General features: G+C 46.3%; 2 protein-coding genes and 1 long non-coding RNA gene across 3 annotated transcripts in view; 2 read left to right on the plus strand and 1 right to left on the minus strand.

Moving 5' to 3' along the window:
- LOC115783206 (uncharacterized) overlaps positions 1 to 5,273 on the plus strand; it is a 19,269-nt gene extending 13,996 nt beyond the window's left edge. Inside the window, exons 19-27 of the mRNA XM_030733925.1 lie at positions 279 to 363; positions 457 to 602; positions 1,059 to 1,149; positions 1,628 to 1,776; positions 1,887 to 1,972; positions 2,541 to 2,610; positions 2,699 to 2,820; positions 2,955 to 3,843; positions 4,218 to 5,273. Coding sequence (XP_030589785.1) covers positions 279 to 363; positions 457 to 602; positions 1,059 to 1,149; positions 1,628 to 1,776; positions 1,887 to 1,972; positions 2,541 to 2,610; positions 2,699 to 2,820; positions 2,955 to 3,162 — 957 coding nt within the window. The 3' untranslated portion in view covers positions 3,163 to 3,843; positions 4,218 to 5,273. The remainder of the gene's footprint in view (positions 1 to 278; positions 364 to 456; positions 603 to 1,058; positions 1,150 to 1,627; positions 1,777 to 1,886; positions 1,973 to 2,540; positions 2,611 to 2,698; positions 2,821 to 2,954; positions 3,844 to 4,217) is intronic.
- Positions 1 to 9,748, minus strand: part of LOC115783209 (uncharacterized) — a 13,581-nt gene extending 3,833 nt beyond the window's left edge. Inside the window, exon 1 of the long non-coding RNA XR_004020191.1 lies at positions 9,663 to 9,748. This is a non-coding gene — a long non-coding RNA (uncharacterized LOC115783209). The remainder of the gene's footprint in view (positions 1 to 9,662) is intronic.
- LOC115783208 (microtubule-associated protein RP/EB family member 1) lies at positions 8,693 to 20,191 on the plus strand. The gene is made up of 7 exons (XM_030733926.1): positions 8,693 to 8,864; positions 10,446 to 10,576; positions 11,660 to 11,805; positions 13,584 to 13,785; positions 13,902 to 14,011; positions 14,096 to 14,248; positions 15,865 to 20,191. Exons 2-7 carry the CDS (start codon positions 10,456 to 10,458, stop codon positions 15,907 to 15,909), a joined length of 777 nt encoding a protein of 258 aa, XP_030589786.1. The 5' UTR covers positions 8,693 to 8,864; positions 10,446 to 10,455; the 3' UTR covers positions 15,910 to 20,191.
- The last annotated feature ends 252 nt before the right edge of the window (positions 20,192 to 20,443 follow it).

Raw genomic sequence — 20,443 nt, forward strand, 5'->3', positions numbered from 1 at the left:
CTTTCTTCCATGCAGTGGCACAGTTTGTGGCACAGTTTTTTACAGCATGTGATCAGCTTAAGATTTCAGCTTTAGATTTGCAGAGAACTCATAACCTGTCTTAGAGCCAGATCAGGGAAAACAGACACATTGTAGCGATATTTAACTAACCAAGGATACCATGAGGATCCTGTACTGCGGAAAGCCTTGATTCTTTTAGCACAAACTTGAGTCAAATGTATTTTATCGTCTGCTTTTAATGCCGGCTGGTGTGTCACATTGGGTTTTTCTCATTGTAGGAGTCTCACCGTGTTTACCCGTCCATCCCCGCAAACCTCCGCAGACCCATCAGAGTGCTGTCGCTGTTCGATGGCATAGGAACAGGTGAGTTCACGGAGCGGCGGTGAGCTTTCTTTATGTCTCTGCTCTCATAAAAACACCCTGAAACTCTTCTTCTCTCTGCCTGCGTCTCTTCAGGTTTCTACGTGCTGAAGGACCTCGGCATCAAAATAGAGAAGTACATTGCCTCTGAGGTTTGCGAAGATTCGGTCGCTGTGTCGACGGTCAACCACGACGGGAAGATCATCCACGTTGGAGACGTCCGGCACATCACTCCGGAACGCGTATGTCAACCCTAATTCCTCTTTTCCACATGAGGAGCCAGCTGTGCTTCTGATTTTGGGATTTCTGTGGGGTGGAGAGCAGATTGTTAGAAGCATTATGAGCAGCAGTGTAGATAAGGGGAAGAAGGTCATTGTGACAGATTGAGGGGGCTGCATCTCCCAGGTTTGAGTCTCAGGGTCTGTTTCTGTGCATCCTGAGATAAGAAGCATTAGCTGCTGCCTGATGGTGGAGAAGCTGAAGCTGAACCTCCACTGAGGTTTAAGCAGAAAGCATTTCACTTGTGAGGGTCAAAAGTCATTTAAGCAAAGGATGGAGGTCCGCACAGAACCTGTATGAGTTCAGTCCAAAAAGCCCTTCTTGGTGAGAAAATTAGAAATGTTCAGTTTGCTGTGAGTACTGATTTATTGGTTATTTATTCATTTTAACCACGTCTCTGTGCTTCTTGGATCCTCCAGCTCGAGCAGTGGGGTCCTTTTGATTTGCTCATCGGCGGCAGCCCCTGTAACGACCTCTCTATCGTCAATCCGTTCAGGAAAGGCCTCTATGGTACGTAACTGAAGCAGCTCCTGTTCCAGTGGTGTGTGTGTGCGTGTGTGTGTGTGTCTATAGAACAGAGATTACACAGTAGTGGGTGTTCAGGTGTGGAGTGTAAAGTGTCAGGCACAAAGGTCACATGACTGCATAACTGCTATAGTTTGAGTTCAGACAGCCTGAGGAGTCACATGTTTGAGTGGATTTCTGTGAGAAATCTACAGTTCATTCCTTCATATTAGTCCAGTCAGCTCGTTTCCTGAGTAAATGACTATAAAGTCCAAATTAATGTGAGGGCTGATTACCTGAAATCTCATCCAGCCAATAAGAGGAAGCCACAAACTGATCAGTCTCCTGGTATGTTTTTGTTCTTGGAGTTATAAAAAGCTCAGGAGACTTCCATGGATGGACCTGATGGATGAGGCACAGATCTGTGGAGGCTGCTTAGCTGGTCCTCAGTTGTTGGCATTTATCCGTCTCTTTCCTCCTGCAGAGGGCACCGGCAGGCTTTTCTTCGACTACTACCGCATCCTTCAGTGGCTGAAGCCCAAAGAGGACGACCCCCGGCCGTTCTTCTGGCTCTACGAGAACACGGTCGCCATGAACACCTGCAACAAAGTCGGCATCTGCCGCTTCCTGGAGGTCTGTGAGCCTGCAGTGAGCCTCTGCTCTTCCTCTTCTTCTCCTTCTGTGTCCCTTCTTGTTGTAAACTTGGTCAGAGAGCTGTTTCTGCTTCACGACTCTCCCAACAGTGCAACCCGGTGATCGTGGACGCCATGCATGTAACCCCGGCCCGCAGAGCTCGCTACTTCTGGGGAAACATCCCGGGAATGAGAAGGTGCACCGAGCTTCTGCTTTATTCTTTTAACACTAATGGAAAGTGCTATTGTTGGGATAGGATTGTTTTGGAGCTGCAGCGTTCCTCTCTTGAAATGTGAGCTGCATAGATCGGGCAGAGCGCTAAGAAAAAAGCGGTGGGCGGGTCTGATGAGCCGAGTTTGTCGAGCTCGAGAAAAGCTGCAGATCCTCAGAGGACTCCAGCGAGCACGACGAAAACTGCTGCTGCTTTTTATCAGTCGCTACGGCGTGAAGAGAAGTCACAGCAGCAGTTCAATCAGAAGCTACAGAGTCAATAATGTACACACAGAAATATACAAAATAAGTTTACAGGTGATGCGTCACATAAGCAGTGAAAACATCCAGAATGAGAAAAGGTCACGACCCCAGCTGAGCTTCTTCAGCCTTGTAGGCTATATAAAAAAACATGTTGGTTATTAATAATAATAAATATGATCCAATGGTTCTGAAATCCAGAGGCTCTGTGTGTGCGGTTTTAACCATTAAAAATGAAGCCCGGTTACTCTGATTACTGTAAGGTTACTTGAAGTTCTCCTTCCCTCCTCCAGGCCCATCGTCGCCACCCACAACGACAAGCTGCATCTGCAGGAGTGTCTGGAGATGGGCAGAGAGGCCACGGTCAGTGACGTCTGCTCCGCAGTTTATCTGCTGCTTCCTTCTGTGCTCAGCTCCTCTGACACGATTGCTTCTGATGCTTTTGTTGCAGATGTCGAAGGTGAGGACGATCACCACCAACTCAAACTCTCTGAAACAAGGAAAAAATGTGAATAAGCTGCCCGTCCTCTACAACGGCAAAGAGGACCGGCTGTGGATCACCGAACTGGAAAGGTAGCAGACTCTGATGTTTGTCATGTTTAATCTGAAGAGGTTCTGACGTGTCTTATGGAAGGAGAGCTCCTCCACTCGGTGCTGTGTGCATCCAGTGATTGAGATGAATGCTGAAACGTGTCCTCCTTCCTCAGAGTCTTCGGTTTCCCCAAACACTACACTGATGTGCGGGACATGAACAGGCAGCAGAGGCAGAAGGTGCTCGGGAAGGCGTGGTGCGTCCCCGTCGTCCGTCACCTGCTGGCCCCCCTGAAGGACTACTTCACCTGCGAGTACCTGCCTCCTTTAAGCTCCTCCTCCCAGTCCTCCAGCGCCTCTGCGGGGCAGCAGCTGTCGGGTTAGGAGGAGGCTGGAAGTGTTCAGTGTGTGGAGTTTAGATGGAGCTTCGGTCTTCACTTCCATCAGCGATGGGCTGCTCGGGTTTGCAGCAGGTAACTCACCTGAGGAAGATGCTGCTGGACGATCCTTTCACCTCCCAGAGATGCTCCATCAACAAACAGCAGCACAGGAGCCTGAAACGCACAGGAAGTGGCCTAAACACTTTTGTTTTTCAAAATAAGTCGACTGTCATGATACAGTTAAGAATGAACGCTCTGCAGATTAATTGTGCTCGTTCGGGGTTGAAGGAGCAGCAGGTGCTGATCTTCTGCACCACGTTACCTCCTTCAGTAAATCAGAGCTGTGACTCTGAGCAGGGCTGACCTGCAACAAGCTGCACGGCTGAGAAAGGCCGAACTGTTTCCTCAACCAGCATTTAAACTCGACCCTAACTCCACGCTGAGAGCAGCTCCACGTATGAGCCGTGCTCGATGGAGAGGCTCCGTCCTTAAATATATGCATCTGTTTTTTAAACTGCTAAAAGATTATGTTTGCTATGTTAAAAAAAAGCAGGTATTTATTTTTTTAATACAATTTAGGCTGCTGCTGTTACGTTGAAGCTCCTTCATTTAAAAGTTTTTAAATCCTAAAAATAACTGAAGCATAAACAGAAGAAACAAATTCATATCCAAACAGCTTCTGTTTGTGTTAACCCCTTAACTGGCAGCAAAAAAATCACCTGACAAAAACTACATAACACCCTCTGGTTATTATTGGCTCTGAACAACCCATTTCATAGCCTATTAACTGGCTGCGTCTGGTCCGCCGGCCGAATGAAGTGCATTTATATGGCAGGCTAGACCCGCCCATTTTGACTGACACCTCATTCGGCCAATCATGTTAAGAAATGGGTTTCCCAGAGCCAATAATACTCAGAGGGCGTCACGTAGCTTTGTCAGGTGATTTGGTGCAGCCAGTTACATGATTGGCCGAATGACGTGTCAATAAAAATGGGAGGGTCTAGCCTGCCATATAAAAGGGACTACAAACGGCCCGTCACCGGGCCCTTGCCAGTTAAGGGGTTAAACTAAGGCCGGGTGCACTTTCAGGTAATACCACAAGGTGGAGCAGTGAGACGGCGTAACCGTTATTAACTTTGAGGAGGAGGAGGCGGGGCTGAAAATAAATTTTCAAAGTTAAAGAGACAACGCTGCCCTCTGCTGGTGACGGTTTTAGTTGCTGCTTTTTCACAGGGTGATCACAAAAGGACCTTTAATCGTGTTTCCAGGGGAAAAAAAACTGATTTTCTTTATAAACATTTCATTGCCACTTTTTCCTTTTGATCGCCTTCAGCGGCCGGCTGCTGGGATCTGAAGTTTCAGGTTAACGCTGTCGGACTGCAGCGGGTACGAGAGGTGGAACTGAAATGTATTAACTCTTTATCGCCTTTTCCTCCTCTGGTGATTGAGTTCAGCCTGTGGAAACCTGTGTTTGCACTCTGCCTCCAAACAAACTGACCTGAAGACCTTTGTTACTGTGACGCTGAAGCGCCGAGTCGTGTTTCTGTGAAGGGAAACGAGGCTGCGGCTCGAGCTTCGATGGGCACTCAAACTCAGGAAGCATCCCTGATGCTGAAGTGACTGAATTTTTAATTTTAGCTGTTAATTACAACAGTAAAGCAACGATGAGCTCAAACCATGAGTGAAAATATTAGACATGTTACTGTATTAAATGTTTGTCCTATTCTTTTTTTAATATTTTCTATTGTGATTTCTGTACAGAGGACTGATCTCAGTGCTTTTGAAAGCCCACCTGTGTTTTTATGCGGATATTTGAAGAGTTTGAATATTGTGTGTCCTTCTGCACCTGCTGGGAAGCCCTCAGCTCGTCTGCTGATGTCACTCTCAGGGATTAGAGGCGTTCCTGGTTCTCAGACTGGTGACTGTAACAGACCGGGTCAAACACGTCTGTCCGAATGCTGCTCGAGTTGATGTTCGAGGTCACCGACTGAGCGTGCTCACAGGTGGAGGATGTTGACCTGATGACAGCTGAATCAGCAGCTTAACTCATTTTTTTCTTTGATTATTTAACAGTCGAGCTGTAATAAGTTTAAATTGTTGACAGTTATCAGTGAAAGAACATAAAGTGAATCTCACACTGATGAAGAGCTTCTCTCTCTTTTGTCCTGCAGTTGAACTTGCAGCCTGTAGATGGCGCTGAGCCCACAGAACATAAATGATGTTCGCTCAGCTGTCACACTGTCTCATATCTCAGACTGTGCATCCTTCTCCTCGGGGCTTAGCCCCTCCCACCATAGAGGTGAGGTCCTCAGCTGGGTGCTGCGACAGCACCCAGCTGAGTATTTTAGTTTGCTGTGTTTTATGATCTCAGGTGTAACGAAGCACCCTTTTAATTTCCATGCTTTAGGAAGCTCTCAGCGTGGATCACTGTGCCACATATCAGAGCTTTTTCAGTCCCACAGAGAAAACTGAGAGAACAGCTTCTGAAAGCATATTCCAGCTGTGGCCACGCCCCTTTCACACTTGTAAAGTTTGGACTGTGAACCTTCTTCAGATGTTGCTCCATCTGCAGGACACTGGAGGAACCCTGAACCTTCCTTCACCTCTTTTACACTCATTTGCCCACAATGCACCTCCCACCTATATTTTCTCACATCTGTGTGCACGCACACACACACACACACACACACACTGTTCTTTCCTTTATCACACAAGCTGCCTAAACAGTTTTGCTGCATTTCCTGTTTTCATCTCAACACATCAGCTCATCTTCATTACTTTGTGCTTTCTTCCATTACACTGATTAGGTTCATGATTAATTAGTTTGATACTTTATTGTAATTATATGATTAAATGTGTGATGCGTGATTAACTATTAGCATAATCACATATACATTCAATTCAATTTTATTTATAATGCGGCAAATCACAACAAACTGTCGCCTCAAGGTGCTTTATATTGTAGGTAAAGACCCTACAATAATACAGAGAAAACCCAACAGTCAAAACGACCCCCTATGAGCAGCACTTGGTGACAGTGGGAAGGAAAAACTCCCTTTAACAGGAAGAAACCTCCATCAGAACCAGGCTCAGGGAGGGGGGGTCATCTGCTGAGGGGGGCTGAGGAGAGAGAGACAGAGATGCTGATCTGTTATGGAGCAGATCACAGATTTTGGTGATTTTCAGTGGAAAATGTGTGGAAATTCATAATCTGAATTTCAGACACCGTAACTTTCAAAATGTTGATTTCAGTCCCTGTAAATCCATTTAGTTCAGTTTTGAAGTCTTCAAATCATTTCAGCCTCATCTTCACTCAAACATTCACATCATCTTCTGATCCGGACATGTTTCCATCCAGATCAGTGTGATGTAACAGTGATGCTACAGTAACTACAGTAAATGTTTCAGAGGAACTGACTGACAGTCTGACAGCTGCAGCTGCCTCATTATAAATCCGTGACATCATCGCTGTCTCCGTCCTTACAGCCTGTTGACGAGTGAACGACTGTAAAAGCTTCATGTTACAAAATAACAAACTAACGTCTAACTGGGATTTCAGAGCTTGTAGAAACACAAACGTCTGCAGATGAATTCGCTCCTCTGACGCTCTGACAGCCACTTGATGAAGGAGGAAATGAATGGGAGTGTCAGACAGGTGGTTCAGGTGCAGCAGGAGGGGAGGAGTCAGAGAGACCCTCAGAGGTTGTGCCAGGTTAGGGTCACAGAGGCTGTTACCCCGGTAACCGACTCAGAGTTGGCGTTAGCTCTTTCTGGAACTGAAAACCCGAATTTCCTCATTTTAGGGTCAACAAACTCAGAGTTATTAGCAAAACCTGCTTCCTGGAATAGAGCCCCTGTTCGGGGTTTAGTTTGTTATTTCTTGTTCCTTGTGTTTCCCTGTGTCAGATCAGCATCTTTGTTCCCCCGTCTGACTTCCTGTTTTATTTTGATAGTCATCTGGTCCCTGTCTGTCATGTTCAGTTCTGCTTCCTTGTCTCCTCGGTGTAATTTGGTTAACCTGTGTTCCCTTCTGTTTCCGCTTCCCTCATTAGCCCTCCTGTGTATTTAAGTCCTGTGTTTTTTACGCCTGTTGTTGCTTTGTCGTCATTCTTTTCTTGCTGTGTGATTCCTGTTGGTTTGCCTGGTTTCTGGATTTCAAGTCAAATTTTTTTTTGTCTTTTATTTTATGCCACGGGTCCTGCCCAGTCCGGCCTTTTGTTTGCACTGGTAAATAAAGCTGAGTGTATATTTTACCTCTGCTTCACGTATCCTGCATTGGGGTCCTCCTTCCTACCTGCTACACAGCCGTTCCATGACATTATGAACAGATCCAGACTGGATGAGCTGGGAAATGCCTGGAGCCTGAACTGGATCTGGACCTTATCTGGTCTGAATCCCTGATCCTGATCCATTTGGATCCTCCTGCTGTGCAGGTGGACTCGATCATGGTTTGCAGATCCGTTATAGAGCCAATGATCACCGATTTAGGTGATTTTTTTCAGTGGAAAACATATCGCGATTCATACTCTGAATTTCAGACACCATAACTTTCATGCTGACAACATTTAAGTCACTTTAAACGCATTTAGTTCAGTTTTCACATTTTAAAATCATTTAGGCCTCATCTTCACTTCCCAGCCTCAACATTCACATCCTCTCCAAGATCCAGACATTTTTCCATCAGTGACCTTTTACAACATGACCAAACACGAGGAAGCTTTAGGGAAAGAAGAAAAAATCTCCCTCAAGAGACAAACCAGACAGAGATCTACCGACATTCATCAGAGGCCGAGGAGGAGGAGATTTGTGCAGCTGAGGTTTCTATTGATAATTAACACCAAGGACCCAAAACACCCTTTAAAAGGTTGATAGAGCTCTTAACTCTCTGAGAATTATATATGTTAAATACACCTAATTAGGTTGCAGGCATCACACCAGCGTATTAATTTCTAATGCTCTTATGAGTGTGTACAGCAGTGAATGTCAACTGGTGGCCTGCGGGCCACATCTGGCCCATCAGAGCTTTCCATATTTATTAGTGACAGACTAGCTTAGTGAGGAGGAAAAATATAAAGAGTTCAGATGCAAAAGAAGCTAAATGCCACCTCCGTCAAAAATAAGTCCACAATATTCACAGAATCTTTTCCACATGTACTATAAGCCAATCAAATCATGTCTTGTTATAAGTCGTTAAATACCAGTCTCTGACTAGTCTGAGTTAACCGTGAGTTGTCAAAAGCCTCTACATCCCTAGAACCAATCAGAAGGTAAGATTGAATCATGTGACAGGTGTTTTCAGCACTGCATCAGTGGTCATGAACTACATTTGTCCAAAGGCCAGACTTTTTCTTGGCAGACAGTGAGGGCCAGATGTGGTTGTTATTTAATTTGTTGATTTGTACATATTTGTTCAATAAAGCTTAAAAAAAAATGAAATCAAACGGGTTCCCTCACAGCCATAGACATATGTCTGTGCTCACAGCGACCCCGCCTCTGACGTGCGGATGTTTAGCCATTACCCTTTACGTCCTGACGTCATCGCGCCGCTCCTTCTGCTGCCGGCAGAGTGAACGTGAGGAAGAGCAGAAGAAAGCAGAAGTGTAACAAACGCTGAAACGAGCGCAGGTCGTTTTTTATGAGATAGAATCACAGCCGAGAAGAAGAAACGCTCCCAGTACGAGAACCGCGACAGAAAACCGCCTGCAGGTAGGTCTGATGCTGGCCCGAAGCGTCTGAATAACGGCGGCGGGCTCTGCTAGCTTCGTGGTTAGCATGTAGCTGCGGGACCGGAACCGTGGGATCCTGGAGCCTCGGACCGGGCGGAGCGGCGCGAGGCTCCGGCTGCTGCGGTCGCTGTCGGTCTATACTGAAGCGCCTTTGGCTCTTAACTGTGGGAGTTTGACTCGATAGCGGTTGAAGCTAACTAGCTAACGGGCGGTGCTTCAGGGCGGGGAGACCGCCTGGGTCCGCGGTGACTGACGCAGGTCAGCCGGTTTGGGCGCCCTTAACCGGTGACACGGAGGTGTCTGATACTAACCACAAGGTTGGCTTTACACGGACAGCCGGGTGTGCTTCTAATGAGCTTACATGCCAACGTCCGCCGTTTGGAGCCGCGGAGCTGAGCTAATTTTGCTAATCACTGCTAACGGTAGCTGAGGTCACTTCCTCAGTGAGGCGGTGTTTTATAAGTGCGACTCTTCTTCACAGAGATCTGATCCCGACCCGAACTCAATCCAAATCCGTCCTGATTCCAATCTTTCCCGACCCGACACCAATCCAAATTTGTCCTGATCCCAACCTATTCCCGACCTGAACAAATCCGTCCTGATTCTTACCTGATCCCCACCTGAATCCGATCTATCTGATCCCGACCATAACCCAATCTAAATACCAACTTGATCTAATTCCGACCTGAACCCAACCTGATCAGGGTTAGCTTCAGGCAACGCTGTCAGTGTTTGTAACTTTATTTTTGTTCCTCTAAAACAAAAATGAGAAACTGACCTTCACAGCGAAGTGAAACAGCTGTTCGCCTCCTCTGAGGAGATGGTCAGCGTTGGGAGTACTGGGTGTTAATCCCACTGGGCTGGTACACCGCGTTTACCGGTTATTTGAAGATGGGAAACGTTGTGTTCTGTGAGGAGGAAAATAAAAAAACAAACGCATCACTGCTGACCGTCAGCCATTCCTTTAAACCCCTGTTTTTCCCAAAATGTAGAAAGTGTATAGATACAAGGGTTGTTTTTTATGAGCTGTTTGGTACCTTACCGTACCTGACTCCGCCCACTGTGTGCTCAGCTTCCTGCTGCTGAGAGGGCTGTAAACAGCTGTAAACATCCTCATGATGTCGCAGTTTCTGAATCACACACAAAGCTTATGGAGCAACATTCACAGTGGCAGATACCCAAAGGCAGCTCAGACCAGCTTTATCCACATTTCACCTGTTTATGTCAGCAAAGGAGGTCACTTTAAGCTTTTCAGATTTAAATATTTACTAGTTTTTTTTTTTTTTTTTTTTGTATTTTTGTCTTCTCTGATATTTAATTGGAAACCACATTCTGAGTCCTGTCATCTGTAAAATGTACTTCTTTATCATCGATAAAGAAGCAGAAGTTCAGTTTGTTTTTCTCAGTTGTGTTATTGACAAACCAATTTAAAGTGACAGTAACAACTACAACCAGGATGCAAATGAGCTTGACAGGCGATCGCTCTGATGTGGTCGCTCTCGCCTCTGTCTGCCCTCACAGATAAATCAGTCATCATGTAAATGTCTCTGTGTGTCGGCAGGTGACCGACGATGGCTGTGAACGTGTACTCGACCTCAGTGACCAGCGACAACTTAAGTCGCCATGACATGCTCGTTTGGATCAACGAGTCTCTACAGATGAACCTCACCAAGATAGAAATGCTGTGCTCAGGTAACCGATGACTTTAACACACTGTTTCTGTCCCGCTCTCTTAAACACAATCAAGGGAACATCTTCAAAACTCACATCAGGTCATTCATTCAAAAATGAACTGATTAGAATTTAGAACCCCCTTTCGGACCCTTTTGAAGCCTTATTGAACTTCTCTGGAAGGATGCTGTTTGGGTTATAGCTAACCGTTGGTGCCCACCTGAAAACTCCTTCAGAGTGTATCCTGAGCTGTTAGCTTGTGAGACATTTTGCATGATTGTGCTGTTTCACTCACACTGTATGCAGAGGCTTAAAAATTTCCCATCATGAGGAAACATGAAATGTTTTAAGATCAGAGGTGGAAAAAAACAAGGATTTTACTCCAAAGTTTAACGAGTTTTTGTTTTCTTTGAAAAACATTAAATGTTTAATTGAAAGTCTTAATAGTTTGTTTCTTTATATGGAACAGATAAAACATCCTCAGTGGTTAGGGCCCTCTCTGTAACGCTAATACAGACAATCGCTTCACTCTTATTTTGAAAGTTTAGTTGCTGCTAACCAGCTAGTCTGCGTCCTTCCTGGCCGACTCGTTGGCGAGGTCGCCGTCATGGTCCTCCATCCTTCAGCTGCAGTCCAAGATGGAGGAGTCTGAGTCCTTCCAATCACAGAGACTCTGACTCTGTTTCTCCATCACTTATTTGTCACAAATGAAATATTTCCGGAGGAGTAGGATTGGTGAAACCTCCTAAAGCGTGCACACCCCTCCATCTTTGTTTCCTGGCCTGAAAACTTCAGATTAAGGAGTCCGAGTGGTTTCCAGGTAGGTCTGCTTTGATGGAGGTCAGTAGGAGCGAGTTGGTAGGAGCCCTCCCGTCTTTGTTTCACGCCGCCTGCCTGTGCCTACATGTGTGGTGTGTGTGCAGCTTCTTTTCATGTGGTACTGTGTAATTAAAGGTGTGTTAGAGCGACAGACGTCGGCAGTTCTCTTTAATCCTGCGTGCAGAGACGCATCATGATCTGCACTACGATCTAATCCCAAAGTAGAAACTCTGATTTTACTGTTTCAGACTTTACACCTGCAGTTAACATGTCTCACATATGCAGGTGCTGTTTACTGCCAGTTCATGGACATGCTGTTTCCCAACTCTGTGCCTTTGAAGAAAGTGAAATTCGGTGCCAAGCTCGAGCACGAATACATCCACAACTTCAAGCTTCTGCAGGTGGCCTTCAAAAAGATGGGAGTTGACAAAGTAAGTTGTAAAGCTCACCTGCTGCACACCTGCAGCCTGCTGAGAACAGGTCTGTGAGTGTCTGATGTTTCAGAGGGAGCTGTGAGCTGGTCACACGGTGGCGATGCCGTCATCGAGCACGCTTTTCTCTACACTGATGCTCTCTTAGCTCTTCAGATCATATTTGTTAAAGAGCAAATAATATTTAATTAATGAGGTTTATGCAAACACACAATTATTCTGTGGTTAAAAGCATTTCATATTTCAGTCTTCAGGCTGGGACTCCATCATGCTGTTGGGTCATTGCCTTTCAGTATGAAGATCCTTGAGGTGGCTGCTGTATTAAAAATGGAGATTGTTGGGTGTGTGGGTTAGTTTGCCCCCCCCCCTCCTCATCAGCATGCTGGCAGTTACAGATGAGGGGAGGGGGGCAGGTGTTAGATGGTTTGATGCACCTTCCTCTTCCTTTGATGGATCTCGTCTCTTTCCATCATCTGAGCTCGACCTGAAGTTTGGTTGTTTGGGTTGTGATTGTTTCATAAAAAAATTCCTTCCTGAGGTTTCCTAGTGAAAGTCTTTTATTGTGACGCATCTACAGGAAGTGTAGGGATTAGGTTGATGGGGTGTGTACAGCTCTGAGGAGCATGAATCATGTTGGGTATTAATGAGGATTCGGTCTAAATTACCGCCCACACTTTACTGTGGTAGCTCCACAGCTAACTGCATCTGTTCCTCAGTCGCACATAAAGACAGTCGGCAGGAAAGGACCCCGTCTGACCCCATGTTTTAAACTCCCGCCGAGCCACGGGACACTTTGTTTGCTCTTCATCTGTAACAAGATGCCACCGCTGAGCTCAGCCTGGTAATCAAATAACTGGAGTTAGTCTGATCATTTGTTTGATCGTTTGGCTCTAAGAGAAGCTCGAGCTGATCTCTGAGCTCAGTAAACTCTTACCTGATGAGTTCATGTCGTTAGTTTCAGGACTCACTGAATAAAATATGAAGTTCATCTGGGAAACGATGCTCCCATTAGAATCATAAAAACAATAAAGCAGGGGGAGATGGATGGTTTTCAGCCTTTATATGAAGGAAAAGGACAGATGAGGCTTTCAAACCACACATTTGCTTTGTGTCGGGATCCTGGAGGGAAGCTCTTTCTTACCGAAGATATTCTCAAAGCATTAAAGAGTACAAACCCACAGAGAGGCTGAAGATCAGTGATGGGTGGTATTCCCAATCCGAACCTCCCGTTCTGTTAGAATAAAGTGAGTCTGTGGAATTTTTGTCTGTTCAAAACGTAAATCAGGCCAGACTCTGTCTGCTGTTAGCTCCAAATCTCAACGGTCCTCAAACCTTCTGTTTAACTTTTTAGTGGAGGCTTCTACTTTATTTCTAAGTCTCAGATTTATTTAATTCAGTTGGATTTAATTTTGAAAATGAGAAAAAAGAGTGAGTGCATCACTTAGTTTCTAATCACATCCGTTAAATGATTTGAAAACTGATTACTTTAATGTTGACATTTTATATTGAATAATGTGAATACTTGTCCTAAAATAGTTTTTCCTCTCTGGCTCTAATGGGTAAAGACATCTGTTAGACCCAGAGGAGCAGTGAAGAACCTTTTGGCTGCAAAGTGTTTAAAGACTTGAATTAGTCCAAGCCTGCGTGGGGCGCCCTCCTCTGTAATCCAGCCTTTAAATGTGGTTTTAAAAAAGCAATGAGACAGTTTTTATTTACACCATGCAGTCGTCTTCCACAGACAGCAGCGAGCGCTGCTAACACGTCTCCGTGTCTTCCAGATCATTCCGGTGGACAAACTGGTGAAGGGGAAGTTCCAGGACAACTTTGAGTTCGTGCAGTGGTTCAAGAAGTTCTTCGACGCCAACTACGATGGGAAGGAGTATGACCCGGTGGAGGCGAGACAGGGACAAGATGCCGTGCCCACCCCCAACCCCGCCACATCAGCCCTCAACAAACCCCCCAAAAAGTCTCTCAATCAAGGTGAGCGCTGCGCCTCGTCTGATTGGTCAGAGTTTGGATCGATAACTGTTATAAACAGGTTTAGAAATGCTGAAGTTTTTATTGCATCACTGATCTTCTGGTGAATCTGTCCTCAGCGCCTCAGAGGCCACCTGTGGCTAAGGTTGCTCCCAAAATGGCTCCGGTCAGTGCGAAGAAGGCGGGGACGGGAGGAAATGATGAGGAGGTGGCAGAGCTCGTTAATGAGGTCAGAGAAAAGGCTGTCTGCTCTGTAACAGGGACTGCTGAGGGGGGGCAACATTGATCAAGTTGCTTTGTCTTCCATCCACAGATGGAGATGCTGAAATCCACCATTCAGGACATGGAGAAGGAGAGAGACTTTTATTTTGGAAAGCTGAGGAACATTGAGCTGATCTGCCAGGAGAAGGAAGGAGAGGGCGACCCGACGCTGCAGAGGATCATAGACATCCTCTATGCCACAGATGTGAGTTATCAAAAGATGGCCCAGAATCACCAACAACTGGAGGACGTTCATTCAGCGTCTTTTACTCTGCAGCGAATAAACGAAGCAAACGCGCCTCAGTCACACCGAGACGACTGAGACGGCCTGATTGGTTAAAGCGCGCTCTGTAAGCATGAAGTGCCATTTGTTGCTCTGCGAGCAGCTGCTGTGAATTCCTGCAGAGGAATGGCATGCAGCTCGCTCACCGAGCCCCCGACGCTGCGCTGCTGCTTCAGACTGCAGCTTTATTATTGTGATGATTACTTTTCACGCAGACAAATCAGCTTTTTGAAGGCCCAAACATGCTCGAGGATGGGTGTGGAGCAGAGGGGGGGCTCCTACATAAGAGTCCTGCTGCTGTATTTCATATACATGTATGAAATTTGGGACACATGTAACATCCCGAGACACAGAAAAGTCCTCTTGGAGCCACGTCGGTAACACAACAGGAAGTTTGAATCAAAATGTTACATTTTTTCACTTTAACGAACTTCTCGTAGAGGTGGAATTAGATCGATGATGATGATAAACTGTGAAGCTTTCGTTAAAGGGCGTGTCTGTGGCAGTTTTCCACACCACAGGAAGTGACTCAAGCTTCACGTGTTTGTCCAGGCCTGGACGCTGGATTGTGTTAGTTATAATGCCACCTGGTGGCAGTCAGCATTATGTGACACATAATATTGGGTATCCATGACGTTTTCATTGTGGGCTCCTCATGTGATGTAGAGCAAAACAGCATATGATTGGTTTGTGTTCTTTAACTCCACATATGCTACTTTTCCACCGCCGAGGTTCCGGAGCCGGAGCAAGTTCCCGTGCCGATCCCAAGGAACCGGCGAAACAATTAAGAACGGGCCGTGTTCCCACCGCGTTTCTGTGAACTGCTCCTTTACGTATGAGTGTGGGCGGGTCCTCGTCTGGACACGAAGCCGAAGCGCACAAACGTGGGAGAACACGCTCCCCTTTCTGTGCTGCAAATACGTTTTAGGGTCCAAACCAAACTACTGCAGCATCTGTGTGCAGCACAGAGGGAAACACAGACAGCGATTAGAGCAAGACGACAAGTACGCACTTTGTGTCCTTTTATCTGTGATATGAACTGATACAAAGCAGCAAGTTCAGCCTTAGAGCCCAACCTAATTCACAGCCGTGAAAATCGCTTCGCTTTTCTCCTGTAATACACATGTAATATGGTAGAAAACTTAATGTTGAGACGGCAGAGTCACGCCCTTCTGCCGCTTTCGTCACGTTCCTGGTTCCAGACCAGCTAGTTTGCGGGGCCGGAGTTGAACCCGTTTTTCGGCCGAGCACCGAGTGCTTCGGCGGTGGAAAACCTGCCTAACGGTTCAAATTACGGCTCCGGCTCCAGAACCCTGTTGGTGGGAAAGAGGCCATAGAGGGCACAGGAAGTGATGCATTTGTACAACTGCCAAAGTAAAATCCGTAGTACACATGATGGTCACAATACACAGTACTCCATGTGTGTACTCACAGAAGGATCGCCCTGTGCTGCTGTATGGAGCATAGAAACAAGGATGAAAGATGCAGACGTGATGCTGGTGAGCCTAAAACTCTCTCCTCTCTCTGTTTGTCTCCAGGAGGGCTTCGTCATACCGGATGCCGAGGAGCAGGAGGAGTTTTAATATTCAAGACTGCAAGCAACTTTTCTCTTAGACGTCCTTGTCCACAAACCCGCCTCCAAATCCCCGATCAAGCCGAGACTCTTTGGTTTTAATCTCCAGCACCAAACCCAATCTCAGCTTGTAACCCCCCCCCCCCCTCCCCAAAACATACCTGCTGGACTTCTTCTTCTTCCTCTTCTTCTTCCTCTTCTTCTTCTTCTTCTTCTTCTAGCCTTCGACCAACATCTTTTACCACGAAGCCTCGGTCACCACCTCTCTCCTGTTCCTCCATCTTTCTCAGAGCCGGATGGTGCCAACAAACATATCTGGTGTTTAATGAACTTTGAGTTTGTGTGTGTGTGTGTGTGTGCGTGTGTGAGAAACATAATGTAGAGACCCTCCTCTGCAGACCTGGCTGACTTGCCAAACTAACCCCGACACGTTGCCGTGGAGGAGCAAAGCTGTGGAGGGCGTTTGGTGCCGGCAGCCCTGATTCGTCTCCTGTAGCCGGCTCAGCTGAAGGGCTCCGGGTCAGTCGGGTCCTCTGTTGGCCTTTTTCCACCATCTCTATTTGAGCTGAGCTTTTGTACATGGATGCTACTGTTGGTCACGTTTCCCGCCTCATGTGTGCTTGTTGGCCTTTTTCTGGCGCCTGCCGTTCACCTTTTATATCGTTTGTTTCTGTTCAGCTGGAGTTTCTGTCACTAACCGATCGCTCGTTTTCCCGCCTCGGCAGTTTGTTTGTTTTCCACACTGAAGTTTCTCCTCGTAGCAGATTGGACTCCTTTTTCACACGTCAGGTTTCCTAAAATGTGCAGTCCTAAACTTCAGGCTTTTTCTTTGAGACTTTTGCAGGAGGCAGCCTTCTGACCAACATGATGTTCAGTAAAAAGTGGGGAGGAAAAAAAACAGTTTTGTATGTTTTTTCTTTTTTGCTCTGTTTTCTGCCGGCGGCCCTTAATCACGATGTAAATCCAGACAAACACTGTGAGGGGAAACCTGACTCTGATTCTCCTGAAGCTGGTCGGCAGCTGGAGGTGAATGCAGACGGGTGTGTCTTTGTAAAACGAGTCTGAGAACAAAGTGAGAGGACAGAGTGCTGCAGCGCTGAAAACATGTTTACTCAGTCGGAGGTTTTGGCTCCTGAGGTGAGCTCGCGGTTTAAAACGAGCTTTTTTTTTCTCACGTTTGGCTCTCTGACACAAAATGGCCGTCATGTAGCACCTGAATGCTGTGCGCACAGTTCAGAAGTGTGTCAGTGTGTAAATCCAAACAGAGAAGCCCTTCGTGCACCTCCACCTCAGGCTGGTACGGCGTGTCATTGACTCCGCCCCTCTGATGCTCCCCGCTGTCACGTTGAAGGTTTGACTGGTGGAGCCTCTCTGTAAGAAGAGAGTCACCTCTTCGCTCTTTCTCTGCCTTTGAAACGAAGGGAAGACTGAAACCTGATTTCCTCTTCGACCTCTAACCTCCCCTCACAGGCTCACAGATGTTTGGGATCTGTCTGCGGAACGCTGTTCGGAAAACTTGGGTTCGTGGCGTTCCTCTTACAGTTGTGCCTGCAGCACTCTGCACTCTCACGGATCTGACTGGAGACCAGCTTCTGAAATATTCCACACGAACAACGATGGATGGCCTTATTGAAAGCTTTGTAAACTTTATTTGTGTGTCTGCGGTTGTGGCTGAAATATTTGTCCGGTTGCAGTCGGTTGGAGGTCGTTGTGGAGGAGCGCTTGGCGCTGCTCGCCGCCTGTCTTCCATCAAACGAGAACTTCCTGTCTGCGGGGACTTCTTGGCTCAGTTTGATGTAACCGTGCTCGGAGGTGGGGACCGATTGGTGTTGTAGCTGTGATTTAGCTCGGAGCCTTTAACAAACACCGCTGTGAGTCAGAGGACTGAGTGCTGAGGCTGCTTTTCCCCTTTCCGTCTCCTGGTCGTTGCCTTCAGTCTGCGTGTTGATCTTAAGTCATTTTCAGATCTCGGTTTTTTCAGAATGTATTTTTGCGTCACTCCAAAGCGCGACCGGCGCCCCTGTATGAGCACAGTCGGCCTTGTGGGGTTGTTTCTGTTGTTTTGTCTTTGCTGCAGCGTGGTGACTGCTGCCGGCTCCTTGAGATTTGAGGAGGAAAATGAAGGAAGAGTTTCCTCTGGCCTGCAGAGCTCGTCTGCCTCCTGTTTCGTGTAATTGGACTAAAACTTCATCAAAATCTCTGCAGTGATGTCTCTCTCTCCAGAAATCATGAACCAATAAAAAAAACTCGCCAACCTTGTTGTGAGCAGTTTCAGGTAGGAACTATTTTCTTTCTGTCTACATCTGCCAACCAAAAGAAGCGAGCAGGTTCCGGCTGAGGAAGGGCACCGTGAGCTGCCTCAGGTCGAGGGATGCTTCCTTCTGCACGGGAAAAAAACGTTCCTACATGAAACATCTCACAAGCTGTGCGGATTTTTGATTATTTATTTATTTTCTGACAGTCTTGATTTGTGGAAAGTGAAATTTCTGCATTCTTAAAAACACAAAAATCAAACAGTTTTTAATTTTTTATTTTTTGTGCTGTTTAGCTCCATCATACTGAAGAGCAGGCAGGTGTGGGTGTGGCCGGCTCACCATTAAAAAATGGCCGGAAAGGCCGGTGGGGTAATATGTACTCTATTTTGGCACATTTGTTTGAATAAATTTGACCTCCTGAAACTTTTGTTCATGTCAGTTTAAAGCTGACCGTCTGTCTTTAAGTTCAGGCTGATGATGATGATGATGATGCAGCGTTTCCCAAACACCTTCTGTTTAATGTCAGTAAACATGTAATAAATGGCTGTGTTCACTGAGGTGAAGCTGTAAGCAGATGTGGGGTCCTTTAAGTGTCTGAGTCCAGCTGCTGTCTTTAGTCGGTTCATCCACACAGGAGGCGTCACAGGTGCCGCGTTGGTGTCATCAACTGTGTAAAGTCTGCTCTTCCAAACTAGGTTCAAGAAAGCCTCCAAATTCAAGTAAAATTCCCATTCATCCCAATTTGTTTGCTCACGTGGACTTTTCTAGGAATGTCAGCAGCTCATCCGGATTCTCCTGAAATGGTTCACGTGTGAAACAGCTTTTATTTTTTTTAATGTTTGTGGTTGTAGAGGAGCTAACGGTGTTTCCATGCCACCATTTTGCAGGGATATGTTGGCAGTAAGGAGCTGTTTGGGGAACCGGAGCAGAAAGCGATGTGAACTGAAGGGATTGTTCCATAAACGGCATTAAATAAGCCCCGCCCTGCTCCCGCTGTGCTCCCGCAGTGACTGTCGCTCTGATAAATGTGTGATGTCAAGCCTTAGTGAAAAATTGCTTTCTGTTATGCAAAGTTAGAGGGGAACAGATGCCCTCCTTTACAAATGCCACTTTTCCACCTACTTGGTGTCTGTGCCTGATCCGGGTCCACAGCTGGAACTCCAATGGGAGGGGCGTGAAATTCCCCAATGATCGTTTTCTTCCCAAATAAATTATCCCAACTTCTGCTGGTACCCCTCCATTGTGTTTAGTTCCCAGAAGGCACCGATGTGGTAGAAAAGCGGTACCACTCTTCCACCCATGTGGTCCCAGTACCCCATCCAGAACTGGTACTGGGCATTTTCACCCCATAAAGAGGCTGGAGCTGGTGCTAAAAAGCTAAGAGCTGATCCAGGCTGTCCAATTCGTGGAGATGAGCCCGGCTTCGGCACAGCAACATTTGGTTCTCAAACCTTTGGAGATCCTAGTTCTCAAAAGGCCGCGGGGTACCAGCATCACGTTGGTGGAAAAGCGGTAATCGTGGCCTCTTCACTGAACCCAGTGCCAATGTAACAACCTGCCCGGCAGTCCGTAGTTAGTCTGGGTACGAACTGCCATCAGATGTCAGCCAGGACATAACGGCAGGGTTTTTTGTTTCTTCTTGCTGGAGAGTTTTGGACAATCGCCTGGTGTTTGGTCTTTGCAGTTTCCGGTGGTGCGTTGACTCCTGTGTGCTTCAATGACAGTTTGTGTGTTACTGTAGGTGTTAGACTGTGTTTGATTTTCATGAAACCGTTGGTGGTTGCTCACACATTTCAGTGACACTAGGTTTGGAAATGTTGCAGAAAATGTCTGAGCAAAGGGAAATAGTTGCTTTAAAGGTAATAATGGTGGTGCTGGACTGACCTCTGACCTTTCTCCCCTGTTAACAGTCAGTGCCGGTAAGGGCGTACACTGGGCCGATCACCATCTGAGTCTCTTCTGTCCAGGCTTCTCTCTCGATGTGTTTGTTATACTTAAAGTTTCATACAGACAATAAAACAGTATTTCCACGTCAAAGATGCCTGTTTTTGTTTTTCATGCTTTGACAGAATTTTGTTCATTATTTGATTTTCAGGAACATTTAAACTGAGGAGGCAGAATAATGGATCACATCACGGAATAATAACAGAGATCAGCCATAAAAAATGGACAGTGGTGTTTTTTTTTTGGAACATTAATAATGACCTCAGTTTGATTTAAAAGGAGGAAATATTTTCCATGTTTGACCCACTCAAGGTGACTTTTTTTCCTCCGTATATTCAGATAAAA

This window comes from Archocentrus centrarchus, chromosome 7 (genome assembly GCF_007364275.1).
Source record: "Archocentrus centrarchus isolate MPI-CPG fArcCen1 chromosome 7, fArcCen1, whole genome shotgun sequence".
NCBI lineage: Eukaryota > Metazoa > Chordata > Actinopteri > Cichliformes > Cichlidae > Archocentrus > Archocentrus centrarchus.